This window comes from Astatotilapia calliptera, chromosome 1, assembly GCF_900246225.1.
Source record: "Astatotilapia calliptera chromosome 1, fAstCal1.2, whole genome shotgun sequence".
Classification (NCBI taxonomy): Eukaryota; Metazoa; Chordata; class Actinopteri; order Cichliformes; family Cichlidae; genus Astatotilapia; species Astatotilapia calliptera.
In genome coordinates this window covers 12,780,532-12,803,214 of record NC_039302.1, presented here as the reverse complement: position 1 = coordinate 12,803,214, position 22,683 = coordinate 12,780,532, and the positions used below count along the sequence as shown (strand labels likewise).

General features: G+C 39.7%; 1 protein-coding gene across 3 annotated transcripts; it reads right to left on the bottom strand.

Moving 5' to 3' along the window:
• Nucleotides 1–11,538: 11,538 nt before the first annotated feature.
• rbm26 (RNA binding motif protein 26) lies at nucleotides 11,539–21,768 on the bottom strand. Of its 3 annotated transcripts, none has more exons than XM_026165064.1 (22): nucleotides 21,257–21,768; nucleotides 20,217–20,335; nucleotides 19,988–20,106; nucleotides 19,765–19,856; nucleotides 19,395–19,654; nucleotides 18,778–19,056; nucleotides 18,394–18,636; nucleotides 18,031–18,171; nucleotides 17,780–17,920; nucleotides 17,516–17,627; nucleotides 17,151–17,307; nucleotides 15,919–16,101; nucleotides 15,337–15,438; nucleotides 15,148–15,216; nucleotides 14,958–15,062; nucleotides 14,797–14,871; nucleotides 14,446–14,613; nucleotides 14,073–14,177; nucleotides 13,703–13,906; nucleotides 13,232–13,318; nucleotides 12,959–13,072; nucleotides 11,539–12,200 (listed from the first exon to the last, which is right to left on the bottom strand). In XM_026165064.1, the coding sequence occupies exons 1-22, from the start codon at nucleotides 21,313–21,315 to the stop codon at nucleotides 12,111–12,113; spliced, it is 3,024 nt and encodes a 1,007-aa protein (XP_026020849.1). In that variant the 5' UTR covers nucleotides 21,316–21,768; the 3' UTR covers nucleotides 11,539–12,110. The 3 variants fall into 3 exon arrangements, with proteins under 3 accessions (XP_026020849.1, XP_026020863.1, XP_026020856.1); XM_026165078.1 differs by having other exon boundaries at nucleotides 15,337–15,435; XM_026165071.1 differs by having other exon boundaries at nucleotides 17,516–17,624.
• Between the last annotated feature and the right edge of the window lie 915 nt (nucleotides 21,769–22,683).

Sequence of the window (22,683 nt, the reverse complement as noted above, 5' to 3'; positions counted from 1 at the left end):
ACAGCCCTGTCCTCTATGGTATCAAGCAGGTATGGAGGAGATCAAAACTCCAGACATCCAGAGGCCCCCAGAACACAAGAGACCAAGGAAGACCCACAGAGGGGCAGCGGCGCCACTGTCCCAGTAAGAGCTAAGGAGAGTCCCAGATGAGAGCTCATTCAGCAGCCGCGGAGCAGAAGCCAGGGGGAGTTGCAGTGACGCGCCTGTGAGCTCCGCCGGCAGCCAGCTGTGCCTGAGTGACCGAGCCCCAGGCCGAGAGGCCGGGGGCACCCCACCTCCATGAGGATTCGTTCTAAAGAAAGCAGATATATTTACTGCAAAACTTTAAACCTGTGGGTGCTAAAAGTTGTTATTAAGTTCAACAGTCGAAGTGAATGGGCTTATCTGCATTCTTTCCTGTGGTCACACGTTCTTGGTGTCAACTGAAAAAAAAGATCAAGGATGTAAAAACTCACAGGTTTTCCAAACTATCAGAACATTGGAGATGTCATCAGATCATCCAGAGACAGACAGATGCCCTGGTCATGCCACACATGACAAGAAGAGCTGCTGCTGCTACATTGCAAGCCCCAATCTGAGCAGCAATGACCCTCCTGGGAGTGATGGAAAACTCACCTGCTGATGTGACGGTCCAGCTGGAACATCCACTCGACAAAGGTGTTACTTTCCTGTTGAAACACAGACAGGGAGGAAGCAACTGTTTGCTCCTCCTGTCGTACGCCAGCATGCCCTGAGCATAGCATGAGGCAAACTGTGTGTTATAACTGCATGTATGGTGTGTTTACCTTTAGCTGTGTTTAGTTTTTTCCATTCCCTGTACAACCATGGTTGGTGATCTCTGCCAGGGCTGCCATTTGTCTCTGATTCTTTTTATAACTTTTAGGACAATAATTTCTAGGTGTAGCCAAAGGGTGGAGGCTGGTTTAAGGATATGATCTCTGTTTTTCTCAGATGATGTGGTTTTGTTGGTTTTACACTGGGGCATTTTCCAGCCAAATGTGAAGTATATGGGATGAGAATTAGCATCTCCAAGTCTGAAGCTATGGTTCTCTGTTGGCAACGAGTGGAGCACTGATTCAGGGTTTGAACTGCTGCCCCAAATGGAGTAGTTTAAGTAAGAGTAGTTTAAATAAGTATTACTGATGATGACACTGCGCTGGTTGGTTGTGGTGAAGAGAGAGCTGAGCACGAATGTGAATCTGGTGATTTAACAGTTGATCTGTGTTCTTGCCCGCCCCTGTGGTCACAGGTTCTGGGTATCAACTGAAAAGAAAGATCAAGGATGCAAGCAGCAGAAATGATTTTTCTCTCAAGGGTGTTGGAAATAGAGGCATTTGGCCATTTAGGAGTCACTCAGAGTAGAGCCACTACTTCTCCTCATCGAAAGGTGTTTTGGGCATGCAATGGAGGTCCCAAGTACACGCTGGAGAGATTATATGCCCAAGCTGGCCAGTTGCATATTTATTTCAGTTATTGTATATTTGACTGATATAATCCACGAATCCAAGACAAATAGTGTTTAATTGAAATTATTTTTAAAAATTGTGATACTTCAATAGACAAAAGCTAAATAAGCTGATAAATAACAATGTAGTTTGTATTTGTAAATCTGAAAGTAATATTACATAAACTGTGCAAAAATACTGGCAGATAATAAAAAAGCTACTCTTTTTTCTTCTTTAGATTACATTAATTACATAATTAATAAGACTTTAAGAAGAAATAAGGTTTGCTATTATTATTTTGGTGTTATATTTAATTTCATACAGTAAATTGTTCTTGGATACCTCCATCGGTCGTCCACGTATGTTAACTATGTCAGTAGGATGAGTGTTAACAAATTAAAGGTGGGTCTGTGGCTGAGTAGGAACAACCCACACACACCATACCCTGCTACATCTTGCAACTTTCTTTTCTTAACTCTTATTTTGCATTTTGGCAGCATATACATTTGACTTGCAAAACAGACCTAATTACAGGGCCTGCAGTATGCAAGCCACACATCAAACATTAAGTTACAGTAGAAGCCTGTGATCCCAGTCACATACTCTCTCCCTCTTTTTTTCTTCTGCCCTCCCTTGCCTCTGCACACCAGAAACACTGATTGTAACAGGGACATTAAAGGGGAATTACAGCGAAACAATTTACACTTAATGTAGCAGTCGTATGAACGGGGAAGAAAGATGGACAAAGATATAGCCGTATTAATAATACATGTTTTAATTAAGCAGCTGGGAATGCAAGGAGCAGGATCAAGGGAACAGACAGACAATGAAAGAAGAACTCGAAAGGAGGGAAGCGGTGAGAGAAAGACGGACGAAGAAAAAGAACTGAAAATGAGAGAGCGAATGACAGAGAAAGAGTAAAACAAAGCGGAGCATAAAAAGTAGAGGAGGGAGGAGGATTGGAATATGGTGCTGCGCGTTTCCTGCAAACCGTGATTCATGGGCAGTAAATATGCAAAGCCTGATGGCCATAAGGCAATCAGAGGAGCGCCACTCATCTACATGTTGCACAGTGGGCTATAATCCATCTGAGGGGCAAGGAATAATGATACCAGGAAGCAGGAATAAGAGCAGGGTCTGTTTATTACCTCAGACAGATCCATAATGCATACAGATGTGAGGGAGGCACACAGCTGCCTCTGGCCAGAGAACTCTATTGAAAAGTAGAGACAGTAATATTGTGTTTAGTGTAATGAAAGACAATCTGATTGAAGCACCTATTAAGGCAAATAAGACTGCTGTCGTATGAGGTTTAAGTGCTGGAGCTGTAACGATCACTGACAGGGTGGAGAAGAGCTGGGGTGGATACCAAAGGAGCAGGAGGCTCCGATCCAACACCTCAAAGGCAACAGCAAGGTCACCAATAAATAACATGGGTAATGCAATATGAATGTGCACTCGTGCAAAGTGAAATGTAAGGTAATAATATGGTCCAAATATGCACATTTAAGACCTTGCTCGCTGTTAAGAGCATACCAGCGCAGATAAAATGTATGACCGGCAATAAAGCAGTAATTTGAATTCTTTGGTGTCATTGTGTTTACTTTTCTTTATTTGCAAAGACACCCCCACATTCACACTCACTCTTGAACACAAAGGCCTTCTTCCCCGTCTTCTCACAGAGGACATTAACACCAGGATCCTAGTGGTGCTAGAGTAAAGTAATAAATTGTGTTGAACATTGATAAACTAATGCAATTACCTGCAGGGCAAGCCAGTCAGCTAATTTAAAGATACCAGGTTTGTTCATGGGGTGGGAGGCACCGAATAGGCCCCAAGGGTGAAAGATGGCGCCTTTATTACATCTGAGAGGTCAGCTTGGTAGCAGTGTATTAGGATTGATCTTTTGATCCCAGCCTGGAACCCACCCCCTCCAAAAAATGTACCAACCCCATATGGCTGAGGAAAAACACAGCTTATCTGGCGCAAAGGGTTAACTCTGCCAGCCAGGCAGCCTAATTGAGCGCCACACATCTCAGCTACACAGCAGAAACAGGAACCTGGAGGGTCGTAACAAGCCAGGCGTGACTTATTCACATAATAAACCAAGCAGATATCTAAATGAGCCATTGAGCCAGCCAGAGGGAGGGAGGGAGGCCATTAGGCCGCGCGGACCATGGGTACATATTTGTATATCTACAATTGCCCAATCATTTGCATATGTGGCTGGCTATAGACAGTGCTCGCACCCAAGGGCCCAATGACACAACATAAAAACTTTGTACTCATTCACAGCATCATAAACAAGTCAGAGACTCATTTGTTTTATCAAAAAAAAAAGTACACGGAATTTACAGGAGACATTAATTGAGATATTTAAAACCATCCCGGCTGCAAAATACAAAGACACGGTCTTTGTTGGTCTCTGAATGGATATTATTTCAGTGAAGCCTTACTTCATAGAGTGATGTTTCATTTAATCTAGCAGTTAAATCTAATCTACCACTCGTGTAACTCTAGTGTTGGTTACCCTCAGATAAAAGCAGACCTAACCTGTGAGGCTCTCAGTAACTTACTGTAACATTTCCATTTCATTTCAGTTTTTTTTACCAAAACACTTAGCTTCTCGTTAAGACTTAAAATCACAGTCATAGCTCAGTCCGGCTCTACCTAAAGCCAACAAAATCCAACAATTCTGTGAACACCTCAACAGTAAGCTGCTGAAATGCATTACCAATGAGCAAACACAATGACACTGCAAGGGTCATCCTCAAACAGAGTATTTCGATTTTATAATATTAATGAATGTTGGGGATGAATGAATATTTTTTTGTGTAAAAGTACAAATACTGATAATGGTTGGGTGTCAAAGGTATCAGCAGCAAAAGTGCCCTCATGTTCTGGTGGACAGCCATGAACTGATGACACTGCATATAACCAGCAGCTTAGAGCAGCATATGAGTAAATATTGTCCACACTCCAGTGACAGGTACACACAGGCCTCTCATTCACTGTGGAAATATCTGAGTTCAGCAGTGTTACAGTTTTTTGCAAAGAAGCTGTTTCTTCATCTGCTGTGAGGGATGACCTGAAGCTTGCCTGATAAGAGGAGCACACACAGATGGTTATCAGAGTGTGTAATGCACTTAGGCACTAAAGTGTAGCAGATGTTATGTGCCCGACTGTTTCTGTTTTGGGTTGAGTTTTTCTTTTTTTTTTTCTCGCTAGTCTCACTGCTAAATTAAGCTATCCAGTCCTGATTGTGACATCAGAGCCAGACAGTTATGTTCACACAGTTGTATTGTGTGGCTTAAAACTGTGATGGTAACCAATAAATGTACATTTAATTAAAGCTGTGATTACAATTATTGAGCGATGTCTTTCATTTCAACATTTTGTGTGATGTTTATTTCTTTCAGATAATACTTTTTATGGATTCCTAAATGACAAACACAAAGAAACAGATGTAGAACAGATTTCCAAATTACCAAGCAAATGCAAGATATTCACACATACTTTTTTTTTTTATAAATAATGCAACAAGCTTGTAAAACTGTATTATTCCAATGCATCCACTGTAGAGTGCTAGTAAAAAAAAAAAGTCAGACAACAAAAGCTGATAATATAACATTTGAATTCTCATTTCCTCTGAAAATCCAATTTATTGCATCACTTTACTGCGTCCTCCTACTCGCCTGTTATGTTGCTTAGTTTAAACAATAACAAAAGGTTATCACTATCATTCTTGGTAATGGGTCAAGGGGTCAGCCTTTAATATGACCTCTGACACATAATTAAATTGCCATCTTTAACCTCAGTTACAGCCTGTCACAGAGCATTGGATTACATGCTGCAAATCACTGTACTGATCAATAGCAGAAGAGAATACAGGGGGCGTGGCCTGCCCTGTCCGAAGGAGTCTGCGCAGAGATTATCTTTAATGAAGCTGAACTGTGCAGTGATCATGTTAATGTGTAGTCTTATTAGATTCTGAATGACGTACTGAAACACACAGTTATCCTTGCAGGGATGAGAAGACTGCAGGTAAGGCATCAAAGAGCAACTTGTAGTGTCCAGGCACATGACTAGCTTTCACTTTAGCTGTTAGTCATGCAACTTCTTATGTACTTATCCTTGTGTCTTAGATTTGGCCTCAAAGCATGCACTACATACAGGTTTTGAAATATGAGTATGATCAGATTACATTGTGACTGAGAGGCCTTTTCTATTGAAGGAATTAAGAAAATTCCCAGTAGGAGAAGCACAGGTTTAAATAAATTGATGACAGTGTAACATGAGGGTTCATTATATGGTACTAAATCTCTCTAAGTTATTAGAAAACAGCAAGATGAAGACCTTTCCTCTTGCTACACTTAACAACACAACCTTGTTTAGACTCCCCATGTAACTTCACTAACCAATGAGAAGCCAGGAAGTCCTACAATTAGGTAAATATGGAAAAATAAACTAGGTAGATTCAACACAATTTATTATTACTGATTTAAAATAATATGTGTAAATGTATAAATATCAAATCATTAAATATAAACGTAAATGTGTATATAATTAGCCCTGTAACATGAAAACATAGATTTACTTCTGCGACTTGCAACAGTTTAAGGTGAGGTCAGTTTCAGGGTCCTAAGTAGGACTTTTAGTTAAACTCATATTCTCTCTATGCCAAGTTAAAATGTGAAATACATACATACATGCAAACAATATTTTTTTAAAAATCACATTTTATCAGTTATCATTTAATTACATTTAATTTGTATGTTATTAATTAGTTATTGATATGTGGATGGTAATGTGTATTTGTCAATAACAAATATTGTGAAATTGAAGAATAACAGGTAATTATCACCCTTGTTTATCCTATATCATTGAGTTGAGATCTTAATGACCAGATCTTAAATAGGCTTGTCGGTATGATGTAAGGTAAAGAGTGTATGGAAGAAAAAACATACATAGGTCTAAATTTACAGAAACAAAGAAACAAAGCAGTTCTGTTTCAGTGAAACCAAAAAGCAAAAGTTCAGCTCCAGGTGTTGCCTTGTTTTCACATGTAAACAGATTAGCTGCAGCGCTGCAATCTCAGCACAGTGACTAAAGGATCAGCTCTTTCTGATCTGCGGTTTCGGGGCAGCTGTGTCTTGATTCTGTGTTGTCTGAGAGAGTGATACCTGTAATCTGCTGTCAACAGATGACGTCACAGGGCTTTGTTAAGTCTAATACAGCAATATTTCTGAAAAAACTGGCACTGATGGAAAGCCATATCTAACAAAAACAAAAGTTTTGTCTTGTCTGTGGCTTCCATCCACAAACCCACTGATTCCACACCAGAACTGCAGCTGCTGTTACAGAAAAAAATGAGTCCCCAAACTCAAATAATCCTGAATGACTGTGCTGATTATGATTTAGAGGCTGCTAGTTTTGTTTCAAACTGTGCCTTGCTTTGTGGCCGGGGGCCTTGTGTTGTTTAAAGGGTTGTCGTGGTATAAATACTAAATTAATCATGCTTTGGCTCAACTTGCTAGGGACTGAAATTTGCTTATGGAAGCTCGTGATCGCATAAAATATTAATAGTGTTACAGAGAACTGGCATTGTAGCAATAGGAGCGAGGCGTGTGAAAGCTCAGAGCAGCAATGTCGGGAGGGGTCATAAGTGATTTAAGATCAGAAACACTTTCTACAGATTGCCACCTTAAATTGATAAAGCAACACACAATTAATGACCAAAAGATTGCATTTGCACATCCATTAGGATCATTTTTGTACATCTACCAAATTGGCATTGTAGTAATTGGTATTAGCTGGCATGCAGCAGTGTTTTTGTGTTGTAAAAGAGGCAGGAATATTATTCAAATTAATCTGAATACATTACAAGTCACTAATGTGATGCATTTTCCTAGATGATTCATATCTGTGTGACCGACTTCTTGAGGCCCTTAGGGCTTCAAAAAGAAACTACAATCACTTTCACTGACAGGCAGCTTATCTCCAAGCAAACAAAAGTGGGGCTTTCAACACATATCTTGCCTTTTTTTAAGTTACACATTCAACCCTATTTTTAACAAAAAAAAGTCAAGGCATTGTGTAAAATGTAAACAAAAAGCAGAATCAAGTGACTATTTTATTATTTTAAGTCCATATTTCACTGAAAATAGTACAAAGATAATGTATCAAGTGTTGAGAATTAGAGATGTGCCATTATTGTGGTTGTTGTTGTTTGTTTGTTTTTTTTTGGGGGGGGGGGGGTTGTTTGTTTGTTTTTTTGTTAACAAGCCAATATTATTGGCCAACATTAATTCGTTGCTGATCTATCTGGATCGGAATTTATAAAACCTGATAAATAAATAAAAACTGATAAAAAAGTAAAGTAGAGATGAGGAAAAACACCCTTCAACAAAGTTATGAGTGTTGACATTGCTTAGTTTATCCACCAGAGGGCAGTCAGCAACATCCCTGCTGGCAACACTGTTCCACAAATACAACAACAGGCTAATCTGAGAAGAGGAAATGAGCAAAGTATATATATAACTACTGTAATAAATGTTAGAGAAATCGGTTACTACTAAACAATTTCCAAATCTCCTATTTCGCAAAAAGCTGAAGATGATTTTTTTTAATTAAGGTGCCAAAATACAATCATTACTACTTGCATTCCTGAACAGAAAAAATATGATTACGTGTTATGTTTGATTAATTTCTGACTTCTCTGAGGAGTCCAGTGTGGCCACTCAAATTTGGCAATAAAAACTGTTTTGTCAGTAACAGTTTGTTACTGAATTCAAATTATTATATGCCTGAAAAATAACAAGTACATTTTAACAGTTTCTACACAACTGTTAAATTCTATTCATTTATTAACTTTGTCGTGCTACAAGATTTATTAGTAGTAGTAGTAGTAGTAGTATTCTCTAAGCAGAAGAATGATCTTGCAGTTGGGTTTCACTGAACAATTCAAAAGAGAGCATCTAGAATCATATGGAGGAGCATTAGTGCATTAGGCATTGAAAGCATGTGAAGGCACCATCAATGCTTCACTTTCTGCTTGTATTTGGTAGTGGGAGATGTGCTCAATGGACACGTCTGTAATCTGTAGGCGTCACATGTTAAAATCATTTGAGGAATTATAAAAGAAGAAGACAAAGGAGCCAAAATGTCAAAAATGAAAACAATGAATATTTGTTTCCACATTTTAAATGTTCTCTGTTAAATGTTCTATTTTAATTAGTAATATTATTAATAATATGAACAATAATGTAATTGACAATATTGTAATTAATTGGAAAGCTTTGCAAATCATTGCCACTGGTTTTGCATTTTGCACATCACAGTAAAAGGATTTTATTTTTCCATTTCTATATAGGAGAAAGAAAAAAAACACGACGGAGTTTATTCCAAGTTTTGATGCCATTTGTCTCTTTGACACAAATCAGAAAGTAAAATTGTATATAATGGATGACATCGAGGCTGTAAACTTGTTATCCCATATTTTCAGAGCTCACATGGAGTGTATAAATAGACTCTTCCGACTGAGACACAATAGGGAGGCAGGTTCGGACATTTCTGCATGCTGGTCACAGCTGCACACTCCCTGGGACACAAACTCCAAATTTTCATTCATTCATACAGCTCTTCCATGAAGTGCTATTAAATAACTGTCAGGAAAATCTATGTCAATCAAAGCAGTAACTTCACAAGTTAGATCTACCAGGCCTTGCTTCAAGAACACAAGTGTGCAGGTCAAAGCACAGCTGGTTGTGTTATCAAAGAATACGATTGCACGAGTTTTGGTGGCACCATAGGTAAATGAGGGCAGGAGGAGGCGGAAGCACTCCCATACTGAGAGATCGAGGGATGAGGGAACGTGTTTCTGGTGGTGGCACAGGGGGAAAGGGTTTAAATGATGAACAGCAGATATTCTAAGAGAGCAAATCTGATTTCTCACAATTATCTCTGCAAGCCTGACAGGCACCGGGGGTGGCAGAGGAACAATGAACTAGAGAACGCTGATTGGGTTATTTGTCCCATCTCATTCATGGCTGAGGGATTGTGAATTGCCTCTCTGCAGGTGTAGTGCATGCTACAAACACCGTACAGTAAGCAAAATTCCTGTTAGCCAAACACCGCCACTCACATTCATTGATGTTTAAAATGAAGGGTCTAAGTAAGCACACATTAGCCATTATTTTCAAATACTTGATGTAGTTTTTAGCTTCCCAACATTTTCTGGCCTTCTTTCATATAATGTGTCTTGTTTAGTGACAGGTCTGTGTCATCTTGATCAATTAAGCAAGACCTACCCTGAATACAGTTTGGTCTGTAACTGTTTGGTACACCGCCACAGTAGATTTTTCAATCAAAAAATCGAGGTAAAGTGCAGCCTTTCAGCTTTGAATCAACTTTTATTAAGTTTTTATACATTGCTTTCATTTTCAGAGGCTCAAAAGCAACTGAACAAAAGACAATAATCCTCAAATATAAGGATTTGTATCAATACTTGGATGAAAATCCTTTGCAGTGAATTACTGCCTGAAGTCTAGAACACATGGGCATCTCCAAATGTCTCACTTGAGATGTTCTGCTAGGCCTGCACAGTTGCAGTTACCTTCAGGCGCTGCTTGTTCGTGAGTGTTTTTGTCATCGGGTTTGTCTTCGCTAACTGTAAAGCATGTTCTTTTAAGTTGGGATCAGGTGACGATTTTTTTTCCTCCTACAGTATGTTTCAGGTGATTATCCATCTGCACTGTGAAGCACTGAAATGTGAGCAGAGGGTAAAGGCCTATGCACGCCACAGCTCATCCCACTAGTTCTATCAGCAGTTAGATCAATAAACAATAGTGACTTGATTCCACCAGCAGCCATACACGCCCATGCAATAAAAATTGCCTTAGTTTATATGATAGATAATGTGGCATGGTTCTTGTATCATTTTTATCCATTTCATTTATCATGAAATAACAAGGAAACAGGACTCACCTGACCTTTAAACTGTTAACCAGTCAAGTGTCTAATTTTTTTTGTGCCTCTAAAAATGGATTTGTTACCTTAAAAGTTAACGTAATGCTTTGCTAAACCCCTAAATTAAAGCAGAATGTTATTCACTTTGTTTGATTCAAAGCCCACTGTGGAGGTACAGTGGCAGAACTACAAAAAATGTGTCAGCCCAAAAACTAACCAACCAAATTATACGACACTCTCTTATGGCCCACGTTGCTCAAAGACTTTTGGTATTGAGGCTCACCATGAACACTGCCATGGTTTAAATGGATACCTGCATTTGACTGCTACTATCAGTAACAGGCTCTTCATTTAACAAAAAGCACAAAAACCTCAAGTGGAACAGACGACTGCTCTGAAAGTTTTTTGGTACAAGAACAAAATCCAGAATTACACGTAAAGTCAACACTAAGCTATTACACAGATTCACAAGGCTGTTTCATCAAAATGATGCATCATTACAGAAAACAAAACTGTTACTTAATACTGTTGTGTTCAATTTTTAAACACAATTACTCCCGTTACAAACAGCACAGCAGTGTGCGATGTAAACAAAGTTCTGTCAAACTCGAACTTTTTGCATATATCTTAATGTCACACAATAATCAATCCCCAATTTATAAAATATTTCTGTATTTTAATACAGCATCACATTGAGCTTGGCACCAAATAAAGACTGATACAGTCGATACAACATGACAAGGTTAGCGTAAAATGTTGACGCTTCTTAGAGAAGGATGTGTTGAAGCTGCAGCACACTGACAGCTCCTACAAAAAAAAAAAAAAAAAATTTTTTAGATTGAATCAGTTTCCAAATGTTTTGGTTTTTTTGCAAAAACAGATATACAGCATGATGTCTGCCTTACCTTTATATGCCATTTGGTGCTACATGGCACTTACCAGTTCCAGTTAAAGCTGTTGAGTTTGTTTGGGGTTTTTTAGGAAGTTTGCTCTTAGGTGAAGATGAAGGTTTTTTTTGGTTTGTTGAAATGGTCTTTTTTCAGCTCTTTTTTTGGCTGCTTTTTTTTTTTCCCCACTGCCAATTGTTTTGTTTTTTCTTTTGGGAAACGGGGGAGGGATTTTTTTTTTTTTTTGGCAGCATGTTTTAGACCATTTCAATTCTTTATTTTTTTGTACAATCCAAAGTAAAGCAAAGAACTTAGAAGCCAAGCTTTCATACAAATCAATTAAACTCATTCATAAAATATTTACACACAAGCGTTTAAACCAGTCAACCTAACACTATTCTGCAAAAGCTACTGTCATTGGTTTAAATTATAACACAGCTTTTTTTTTATTTTTAGGAACTCAAAAAAATGTGTCTTTCAGTGATCAGCTGTCATATGTCCCAACAAACTAATTGTATTCTGTGAACCCAAATATGAAAGAAAAAAAACAGTCTACATTAAGAGCAATAAAAAAAAAAAATCAGCACTGTTGCATCTGGTATACACAATGAAATTCATTAAACTTGTACATGGTTTTTCTGCCAGTTACAGCAATTCTAGGGGAAAAAAACACATCTAGCCAAAGTGAAATGTGTCTTGCTGATTTATAAGCAAGCATTGAAATCTTCTCTAAAGTTCCACTTGTCCTCCACACCAGTGTAACCAGAGGAAGAAAAGAAAACAAACAAACAAAAAAACATCTGAGTGAGCCTCATCTGCGCCAGGGGCGAGGCTCGTTGTCGTCTTCTTCCTCATCGTCGTCCGCCAGCAGCGCATCATCGCTTAGAGACTCTTCTGGGTACTGATAGGACAGAAGAAAAGAAACTGAGATTACTACACGTGCTTAAAAAGTGCAGAAAACTCCACAACACATCTGTTTCTTTCTAAAAAGGTCCTAAGACAAACTAAATTCTCCATCTGAGAGTAATCAAGGTATGAGGGGCTGTGCGAATTTCACTGACCAGCACTGTTATTGTGGCTGATCAGTGTGATCAGCCACAATATTAAAACCACAAACAGATAAAGTGAATCAACAATGATCATCTAGTGAAAATGCAATACTCTGATGGGAAACCCTGGGCAGTCAGAAGCGTGACATCTACAACAACATTTTTCATCCCCAGAAACGTCCAAAATGATGTCAGCTGGGCCGAGGAGTATGGAATGGAAGAAATCCTGATCCACAAATTGCCATTGCCATTGAATCTGTAGCCCAGTGCCATGATGGGTTAAGTATGGGAGAGTAGGGGTGATGGGATGCAATATTAAGCAGCTGGTTTTAATATTTTGGCTGATCAGTACAATCCTAGTACAGTTCCTGCATTGATGTGTAAGAGCTCCCCCTTGTGGCTGTTAAATACAAGAAACATATTTGATAAGTTTTACTGAGATGAGCACATCTAAAAAAGTCCTCACTAAAGAAAATATTTCCAAGTGGATTTAATAGCAGCATGAGGAAGAAATAAGTCTAATGCTCTCCTCGTGACTCACGTGTCAGAAAATCCCCCACACTGAATCAACAGTGCCAACACTAAGGCAAGGTGAGAAACATCCACAAACCTCATCTTCCTCAGGTTCTGCTTCGTCAGCATCCGCAGTAGTGAGAGTGGTGACAGGCTTATGCCAAGCCAGGCGCAAAGTCTGGTTATTAAATTTCACTCCGTGAAGAGCCGCCTGCAGGTGGACAACATAAAGCAGACAGAGGGGGGGCAGGTGTCAACATCAGGCTTAGCTGCTGGTCTTTGTGCCTTATCCTTGCTAATCCAAGGACGAGCCATAATGCAGAAAAAAATGAAACAGACATTTCACTGTTTGAATGTTAAAGTGCATCACCTGCTCTGCTTCCGCTCTCGTCTTGTACGTGATGACCGCGGACAGGTTACCCTCGTCAATCCGGCAATCTTCAATTTCTCCAAATTGCTACAGGATTGGGAAAGCAAAGCATTTTGGTCATTGAACAAACTAATACATCACAACAGTGAGGAAAATGTTCCTAACAAACCAGCAATGTGGCCTGCTGTTAACCTACAGTTGGTTTAAAATGCAGAGGAAGCAGTGTAGACAGTGTTAAGCTCACTGGAAATTATGAATATGGAATATTTTTTACACCTTATATAACACAGCTATATACTAAACAGTGTCAATATTTTTAATATCTTCTCTTAAATGTATTATTATGATTATCTTTAGATGAGCACTGTATGCTCACCAAACGTAAAACTTTAACATCCTGTCATTTTACACTGTTACACAGCACAGTGGCTGCTATCAAATGTCTGTTTTTTCCGTTTTAGGTTCACTTACAGCAAAGTGTGGTAGCAAATCTATGCGGTCTGTGTCGTTGAAACCAGAAATTTTCAGCGCTCTTGGTCGATGATCCACGACTGCGTGCAGCGGCACACCTCTTCCTCGCCCCCTAGAGCCCCTTCCCCGAGCCCTGACGGCACCGCGGCCCCGAGGATGGACACCCCGGCCCCGCCCTGGTGACAGCAGCCCCCGTTTAGCTGCCTGAAAGAAAACAATCAGAGCACATCAGAACACAGCTGGAGTGGAGATTATGTTTCATCATTTGAAATTCCAAGAACAAGTCTGCCCTCAAGTGGCTACTGTGCAAGCAGCATTTTTATACATGGTTTCAAGCTTGCCCTCTTTCTTTTTTTTTTAAATTCAATACCTCAATTTGCAGCTGGGTATATTTGATCTTCAACAGGGCTGTGTCCTCTCCAGCCTGAGTCTTCTTATACAGATCCAGCTGTGCATCCAGCAGTTCTTTCTGTGCCTGTGAGTGAAAGCAGATTTAATAAAAATAAATGCTGGCCATCAACTAGAATTTTAAATTAAAACAGAAAACAAGCAAATATATCAAGTGTGGGAGAATCTAACAGCAACAGCAAGTTACAACCATTTTCTGTGATATACTAGAAGAAAAAGGAGAGAAAAAACTCAATCACTGAAATCAAGATCAAATCAATAATAATCCATCAGGTTCTTATCAGTTGGCTTTTGTTTGACCATATCGGTGTATTTCTTCTTTTAGGTAGCACTACCTGGGCCTTGCTTTTTGCTATCCGCAGTGGGTTGCTGTTGCTTGAGATTAATTTTATCTCCTCTTGCAGTTTGGTGATGCTCTTTGTTAACATGTCCAAAGTTTCCATGATCTTGGCTTTATCCTCTGCCTTCATTGATTTGTTCTTCTCAAGTTTGGATATCAGGAGCTGCAGCAGACATAAGCAGAGAAATACAAGTTTAACATTTGCTGATGTCTCCATATTTGAATAATTACACTTGAGGTGAAAATAAATGTTAAAAAAAAAAACCATAATAATCTTACTCAAATCATCCAAATCTATGCAAATTAACACTGAGCAACAGAAGCCTTTATTCCTTCTGCATCTTACCTTTTGTGTCTCAATGTGCTTCTCCAATATTTCCTGCTTCTTCTTCCTCACATCTTGCTGCAGTTTTAGAGCTTCCTGTGTAATTAGAAATGGGGATAGGATACAGTTTTTTTGCTCGACTTATAAATCACTGCCCCTCCAAATTTCCATCCATTTCTCACCTGTTTCTTCTTCAAAGCTTCCTCTGAGGTCCTTTGTGCTGTCTTCAGGACAGCAGGATTGTACACAGTCTTTGTGAGTCCCATGGACGTTGAACACACCTGAAACTGAGAGAAAACAATTACATTTGCAAGAGAAGGAGAACATTTTAAAAGGGACGCAAAGACTTCTGAACACAGAGTGGAGACTTACTTTTTCAATTGGAGCTGCTGGTTTTGTACAGAAGCCTAGACGATCCTTCACTGACAGCTTAGTGGGATTCTGCACAAAAGGGGTGTGGGGAGGGGGTCAAAAAGGGGGGAAATGTTTATACAGACCTCGGGCAAATTTTGACAAGTACACGCAACAAAACACATCCTCAGCAAGACCGCCTACACACACCTGTGAGGCTGCACCGGATTCCTGACCGGGCCCTGAATTCTGGGGCAGCATGGGTCCCAGACGGTCTTTGACAGACTGCTTCAGGGAAGTGGCTGGAGGCTGCTGAAAAACAAAGACGGTGTACAATTGTGAAATGGAAGGCATTTTAGCGGATAAATAGGCTGTCCCTCTTCCAGATTTGCCTCCGCTGCATTTATTTTTTTAGACAGCAAAACAAGTTCTTTGTGCTGTACGTGCAGAAATGACAGGTATTACAGCCGCCGAGTTTTCTACATTGCAAAAAGAGAGCCAAGAGAAGACAATGTGGCACAGTGTCTAGTTCTTGCAAATTATCAAAAAATACCCTTAAAACAGGAAATACATTTCACACCTTAAAACATTAACATTGGCTGTGGTGTGTTCTTGTTTAAGCTGATTAAGTTAGAGGAACTTGTATTACTGTGAATCTGTAATCACAATGAATCCACTGGTTTGCAAGTGCCTCCTATTTTAAAGAAAATTAGAGGAAAAGCAGTTGCTTGTGTAAAGATAACAGTCTGCAAAAGCGTGTTATGAGAGACGGCTGACTTTAACAGTGGCTACCTGTGGCTGTAACTGCTGCTGTAACTGAGACTGGCCCTGGGCATCGTTTCCATCCTCACGAAACCAGTGTACCCTGATGAAACGGTTGTTGAGAACCGCCTCAGTGCTTTGCATGGCCCGCTTTGCCTCATCAGGAGAGGAAAACTGTATCAGTGCCCCCTCAGGGTCACTCTGGTAGGCCACCTGTAAAAACATTTAAAACCATTTTTAAAACAGACAGAGGACAACACATTACAATCTGAAAACCACGGTCACTCAAGGGGATAACAATGTGTGTGTGATGAGCTGTGGTCAGCTAAGTCACTCGCAAACATCAGCTTCACTCATGACACAGATTTATCTTCAGCTTTAGCTGAACTTACAGAAATATAGCAGCTTAAAGCCAATATCTGGATATTTGCCTTAACAGTAGCACATAGACACGATCAAAGTCAGTTTTCTTGCAAACAAACCTGATAACACAACGAGGGGCTTTATCGGACTCTGAAATTTTAACTCTTTACATCTTGAAAGCCTAGTAGGGCTTTCAAGATGTAGTGAGTGGTTTCCGTTATACTTCAGGCCTCCTTATAAAACAAAATAATTCGGTGTGCATTAGAAGTTAGCGAGGGTAGTTTCTGCCTATGCTGCTTCCAGGAAACGTCTTGATTGATATATACTGAGGTGTCAAAACTTGTCGTTAAGGGTAGAGGGGAAGTTATCAAAAGTCATCTTTATGAGATAAAGAGTTAATTCAACATTATTTGATTCCTAAACGGACACAAGAGCAGTTACATGGTGTTAGTTCCACCTGATCATCCCAAGAGTCATTATGTTTACCTTTTACTGTCCAATCCTTCAAAGCCTAAAACTACATCAATGTATTTTGTAAAAGAGTACGCAGTTGTTTTTGAAGATACCTTAGCAGTCAATCTCTTATTTTGACATGTGATATCTTTATTGATATTGCCTGTCAGATTTATGTTGGACCAGAGCTGTTGCAAATCATGTTACTCAAATAGCTTTATGGCATAATTTTATATTTTATTTCTAAAAGACAACCTAGAAGATTAATCTAAACCACTAGACAAACCATGTGTGACTCTTTAACCTTTTAATACCAGATCCATGCATGCATACTGTTCACACATCAATCACCAACTGAACAGCATATATGATTGCGCTATACTGTGGTTACACGTGTTAATAACCAACAACGATCAAAGCCGGGACATCCATATCCGGAAACTGACCTGCAGGTTGACGATGGTTCCAAACTTGCTGAAATGCTCGTTGAGTTTGCTGATGTTGTTGAGCTCGGGGGGAATTTGCCGAACAAGCAGCTTGGCGTTAGGAGTAAACTGAGCCCTTTTGTGGCTGCCCTGGTGGTTGGGTTTATTAAAGTTGATTCTGAGCAGAGAGGAGAAAATTAACCAATTCACATGTGTCAAATTATACCCCTCTTTACATGTGCTGTTGTGTGAATGTGTGTGTGAATGGGTGGATGACTGAATGTGTAAAGCGCTTTGGGGTCCTTGGGGACTAGTAAAACGCTATACAAATACAGGCCATTTACATACTATAGAAAAAATACAAACAAAAACAAAGTGTCTCTTACTTGTCAAACCAAGGTTTCTTGGTGGGCAGCCCTCCATCATGAGATGGAGCGGGTCTCTTCCTCGAATCAGATTCCATGACAATTCTCATACTGTTGTTGGGAATCTTGTCTGCTGGAACAAACACTGATAGGTTAATTTCTGAGACCAACACATGTGGCTCATAAAAGGAGAATACAAGTCTAGAGAAACACTTCTGATTGCAGTAGATGAAATGCACATATAACTGAGGACAGTCTTTTCAAAGTTCAAATGGTTTAAAATACCTCTGTGTGGCTGATCGACCTCCCCCATAGTGAGACCAATCAGGTTGGGTCTCTGGGCATTGACCCGGTGACGATAGATCTGCCTGGAAGTATTGGTGATGCTGGGGGCCTCGGGATTGTACACGTCTATGTCATAGTGATCTGATCAGCAGAGAGAGGATCATTTAGCTCATAAAATACTGGGGTAAAGTACAGCAACCAATTTATAAATCTAAAATTATATAGACTACATAAGAGATTAGAGACATTACCAGAGTTGAAGAGTGGCCTTGAGAGTGGTGGAAGCGAGGAGCGCATCCCAGAGGTGACAATGGTGGGAACGGAGCTGGTGATGGAATTGGGAGGACCATCCATGCCTGCTGGTTGCAGTGGAGGAAGAGGAGGAGGGGGACCTGTGCCAGATAAAGCAAGAGTTAACATCTTTGGTAGCCCTTTTCTGTAGCGATATATCACTTTGTAGTTTTAAGCATAAAGAATTTATTTGATGACTTAAAAAAGTCTCTAAACTTTAAAATTGCTTTAATGCTAATTCAACCTATTAGTACTTTTTAAAACCTTGAATCAAAGTGTCAGGAAAAAAGAGGAAATACAGCAATTATTATCTGAATCTCTACCTGCAATGGGTGGGAGGCTAGGTGGAAGGGCACCTGGAGGGGGCACAGGTGGCCGAAGGTTCACAGGTGGTGGGTTCATGAGAGGTGGTGGTGGTGGGAGGCCTGGGGGTGGTGGTGGCTCCACACCTGGAATTGGTGGAGGTTGGAAGGGCAACATACTGGGCAAATTGACATCCTCCACTACAACGGGATCACTTCCGTGATCGAAAGGACACAGATCCCCCTGCATGCAGAATCCCTTTTCTGCAAAAGGAAACAGAGCTATGTAGAACAAACAAATATACAACGTCCAAGAACAAAACAGAACACATTTAATATATATATATATATATATATATATATATATATATATATATATATATATTTAATATCAGCTGTCCTTACCGTCATAGTCACGGCATCGATTTCTCTGTTGAGGGGGAGGCCCCCTGTTGAAAGGGACCCGATCCATAGGGTGCTCGGGATGGAAGTCTGACCAGCTCTCTGTGGTGTTGTTGCTGTGATGATGTGTGGGAGCAATGACTGTAATAGTGCTGCTCAGTGTTGGCACAGGGAAGTGTGAAGTGGTTGCAGTGGAGACAAGAGCAGCTGGGGTATATCCATCACCACTCTCTGACCTGTCCCCTCGTTCATGGTCATACTTCAACTTTCCAGAGTCTCGTTCTAGAGAGAAAAGAAAGGCCACATGGCTTTAAATCACTAACACATATACAAAAGTGACAAATCAGACCTGTGAATCAGGTACACCGTTTTTAGTTTGATCCTTTTTCTCTTTAACTGCTCAGCACTGGTAGATCATCATATACAGTGAACTATTCAGGAAATCCTATTGAATTCTTAAGATTGGGTAAATTCATACCAGAGGAAATACACACCTATACCAAACAAATACATCTCCAGGAAAAATAAGATGTTCTAAGATCTGTAATGAAGTTGGCATGTTCGCACATTAAAAAGAAAAATACTGATATTTTTACAAACTGAGTTAATCAGGTTCTTACCTCGACTTCTGCTTCTCGACCGAGTTCTACTGAGGGACCGGCTCCTGGTGCGATCTCGATCCCTGTCTCTTTCCCTGTCTCTGTCACGGTCTCGGATACGGTCTTTGCTCCAGCTCCTGCTTCGGCTACGACTACGACTGTAACTGCGGCTGCGGCCTCTTCTGCGATTGTAGCGTTCACGGTAAGAGTCCCTTCTCGGCGGGTTGCGATCATAATCCCTCTTCCTGGAGCGATCGTCTCGCTTACGGTCATCTCCTCTCCTGAAAATTTTTTTTTTTTTAAACAATGAGTGAAATGAGTGAAAGAAAAACACATGTTGACATGGTTTTTGTTTTGTTTTTTCTAAATGAGAACAGGCAAATGCACACACCTGCTGTCTCTGCTGTAGCGAGAACTTGATTGTGGGGGGCTGTGATTCACGCGTCGCAAAAATTTCTTGTCTCGTTCGTCTTCACGATTTGCCTGAACAAGAAAAAAAAAGGTGCCTATTTAAACTGGTTGCTCATACTGTTTAGCAAGTGTGCATTTAACTGATGTTAATAATCTTTGGGTACTCAGGCTGTTTGAAATTCTTGACATTAAAAGAAGATAACCTCATCTTTCTTCTGCTCTTCTTTCTCAACTTTGATCACAGAGGGTGGCTGCTCAAGCTGTGGGAGGTAGCTTTTGTTGTTAACGGCTTCAAACAGCTTATCCACAAATGGCTGGGTTTCTGGAAAGAAAAAAAAAGTAATAGAATAATATTTTAAACCAGAGTCAAATAACATTCAGGATCACATGATAAAGGTAATGGGGCTTGGAAAATAAAGCTTTAATAATTACCTTTCTGAAGAAATACATCCAGCTGGTCTATACAAAGGGCTTTAAGTTCCTTTTCACTTTTGTCCTTCTTCACCAACGCAACAACATACTTGGCGAGTGCAGAAGGGTCTGCATCACAGCTGCAATCGTTAAGAAAGAAATCCATATAACACTTGAACAAGATTTCCTTTTAAAACCAGACAATTTGTCTGTGACAATACGTGTTGGGAGGACACAGTCGTTTATGAAAGCTGCAAAATGCAGGTGAGTTAACTAACTGTATCCACTGAATTTACAATACACCACAAAAGCAGGCAGTAGCTTTGCTGTTGTTGGTAGGAAATGTTATTGGTTCTGGCTCATTTAAAGCTTAAATAACATAAATAAATAACTGACTCAGTTAGTACTTTGTTTAGCTTTTCTTGTAAGTGATACCAGGAATTAAGAGTTAACAATATATTATTTGCAACTCTGTGCTGCCTTGATTTATTACATCTCCTTATCGTTCTTTATAAAGCTGCTTGGTTATGTGACGTGCATTTTTAATGTTGCTGAATCAAGTTTAGGGACACAGTGTGACAGTTTTGTTATTTAATCTGGTTATTTCTAGGCTGGCTGTACTGAGGAAAGCAGTTATATAATTATATATTTGACCAGTGGTATTTTGCACATGCAGCAGAGTTTAAGCAAAAGGGACTTAGTACTGTTTCGTATATTAAGGACACTTTTTCGTAGACTAAGAATGTTCTAATCATGTATCTTATATTACAGGACATGGTTAACCACCATATTATCACCACATTATTACCATGTAACAGCTTTTCCTCTCCCTTACCCTTTTAAAGGCGCAACACATTATGTTTACTCGGAGTACATTTTAATTTGGCAACTTTTTTCACAACCAAAATTAATTTTTACTTCAGTAAAATGTCAATAAAGCAACGGGACCTTTACTGGAGCAAAATTTACTCTTTCAAGCCCCCATTCATTTAAGTAGTTTGTGTAACTCCGACTAAACTAAATTTACTAAAGCCTTTTGGCTAATGGCTAACCATACTTACATGGGCTCGAGGGTTTCAGACAGCCATGTTTTCAAGGCATCGAGGTTTTCAATGATCATCTTAGATCCAAAGGAGCCTTTCCTCGACCACCGCCACAGTTAAAGCTAATCGGGGCTGATGCTGTTTATCTGTGTAAAAGCACAGCTGACATTAGCTGGTGAAACTAGCAGCTTCAGTGGACAGACTGTGATGCTAAACGTGACGTTAGCTTGACTGCCGCGTTAACGCAGCGTAACGTTGGCTGGGCTAGCACACGTCTTTCCAGGCCCCGAGCGTGCTGCACAATCCCGCCACCCTTCTGCTGTGTTTATTATCGAAACGCCGGTGGTGGAGGGAGGTCTGTTGCCTCTCAACGCTGAAGCTGCTAACTCTGAAGTTTACAAACGATTTCAGTTCGATGAATTAAATAGCATCCGCGCTTAAATTGCTATTTCGTCCCCTCTCACTAGTGGTTACTATGCCATGAATACTATTTACTTCCGGTTGAACTCTCGTTGGAAAAATTCTCGAAAAATCGCGAGAGGGCAACTCTGGGAGCCGTGTCCGTCGACGTAAAAAGTGCGAAATTTCTGCTCATTTAACCGCTGTTTTTTGTTTTCAGTGTGTCCCAAACGAAAGAAATATGCAATTTATTGTGTGGATGCTTTAAGCATCCACACTATTGAGTTCCTGTTTCTCTTTATTCTTTATTCTACTTTATTATTCCAGTTGCTTCCGTACACTTTTTGGCACTTAACTACTTCCACAATTTTCAGCCGATTTTCACCGTTCAAATTTTAAACTATTCTGCTATTTCTGCTAATGATCGCTATGACTTTTGCTATTTTTTGCTATTATACTTTTTAAAATATTCCACTTTTTTCCTTTAATTTGTCCCATTGAAATGAATGGGAAACTTCCAAAATTCTGCTAAATTTTGCTTGTTTTTGAAACTTAACTACTTCCTCATACTTTCACCTAGAACAACCATTCAAACTTTAAAATGTTCACAAATTATTGGGCTATTCATGTATGATTCAGCTTTTTCAAATCTTTTACCATTTTACTTTTATGCCTCTTAAAGTTTTGAGTTGCAAAATTGTGATTTTTCACAAAATACATGCGTTGTTATGGTTGCTATGCTCTTGGCTTCCAGTGTGTCACTGAAGGTTTTGCATTTTTCACTTCATGTCCGAACAACTTCTTGCTACTTGCTCAATTTTCACTCAACTTCCACAAATTATACATCAAAACGTAGGTATTTTTGCTGGCTTTCAGAAAATGTCACCATCATTGTTGTGGGATTTATAGAATTTTGGCAAATCTCCTCAGACTAACACAAGGTCAGAAAACTCTCCATATAAAGTCAATGGAGAGTTTGTTCAAAATCACCGCTGCATTTCTGTAATGAGAGGCATATTCGAATCGTCATATCTCCTTAACGAAGC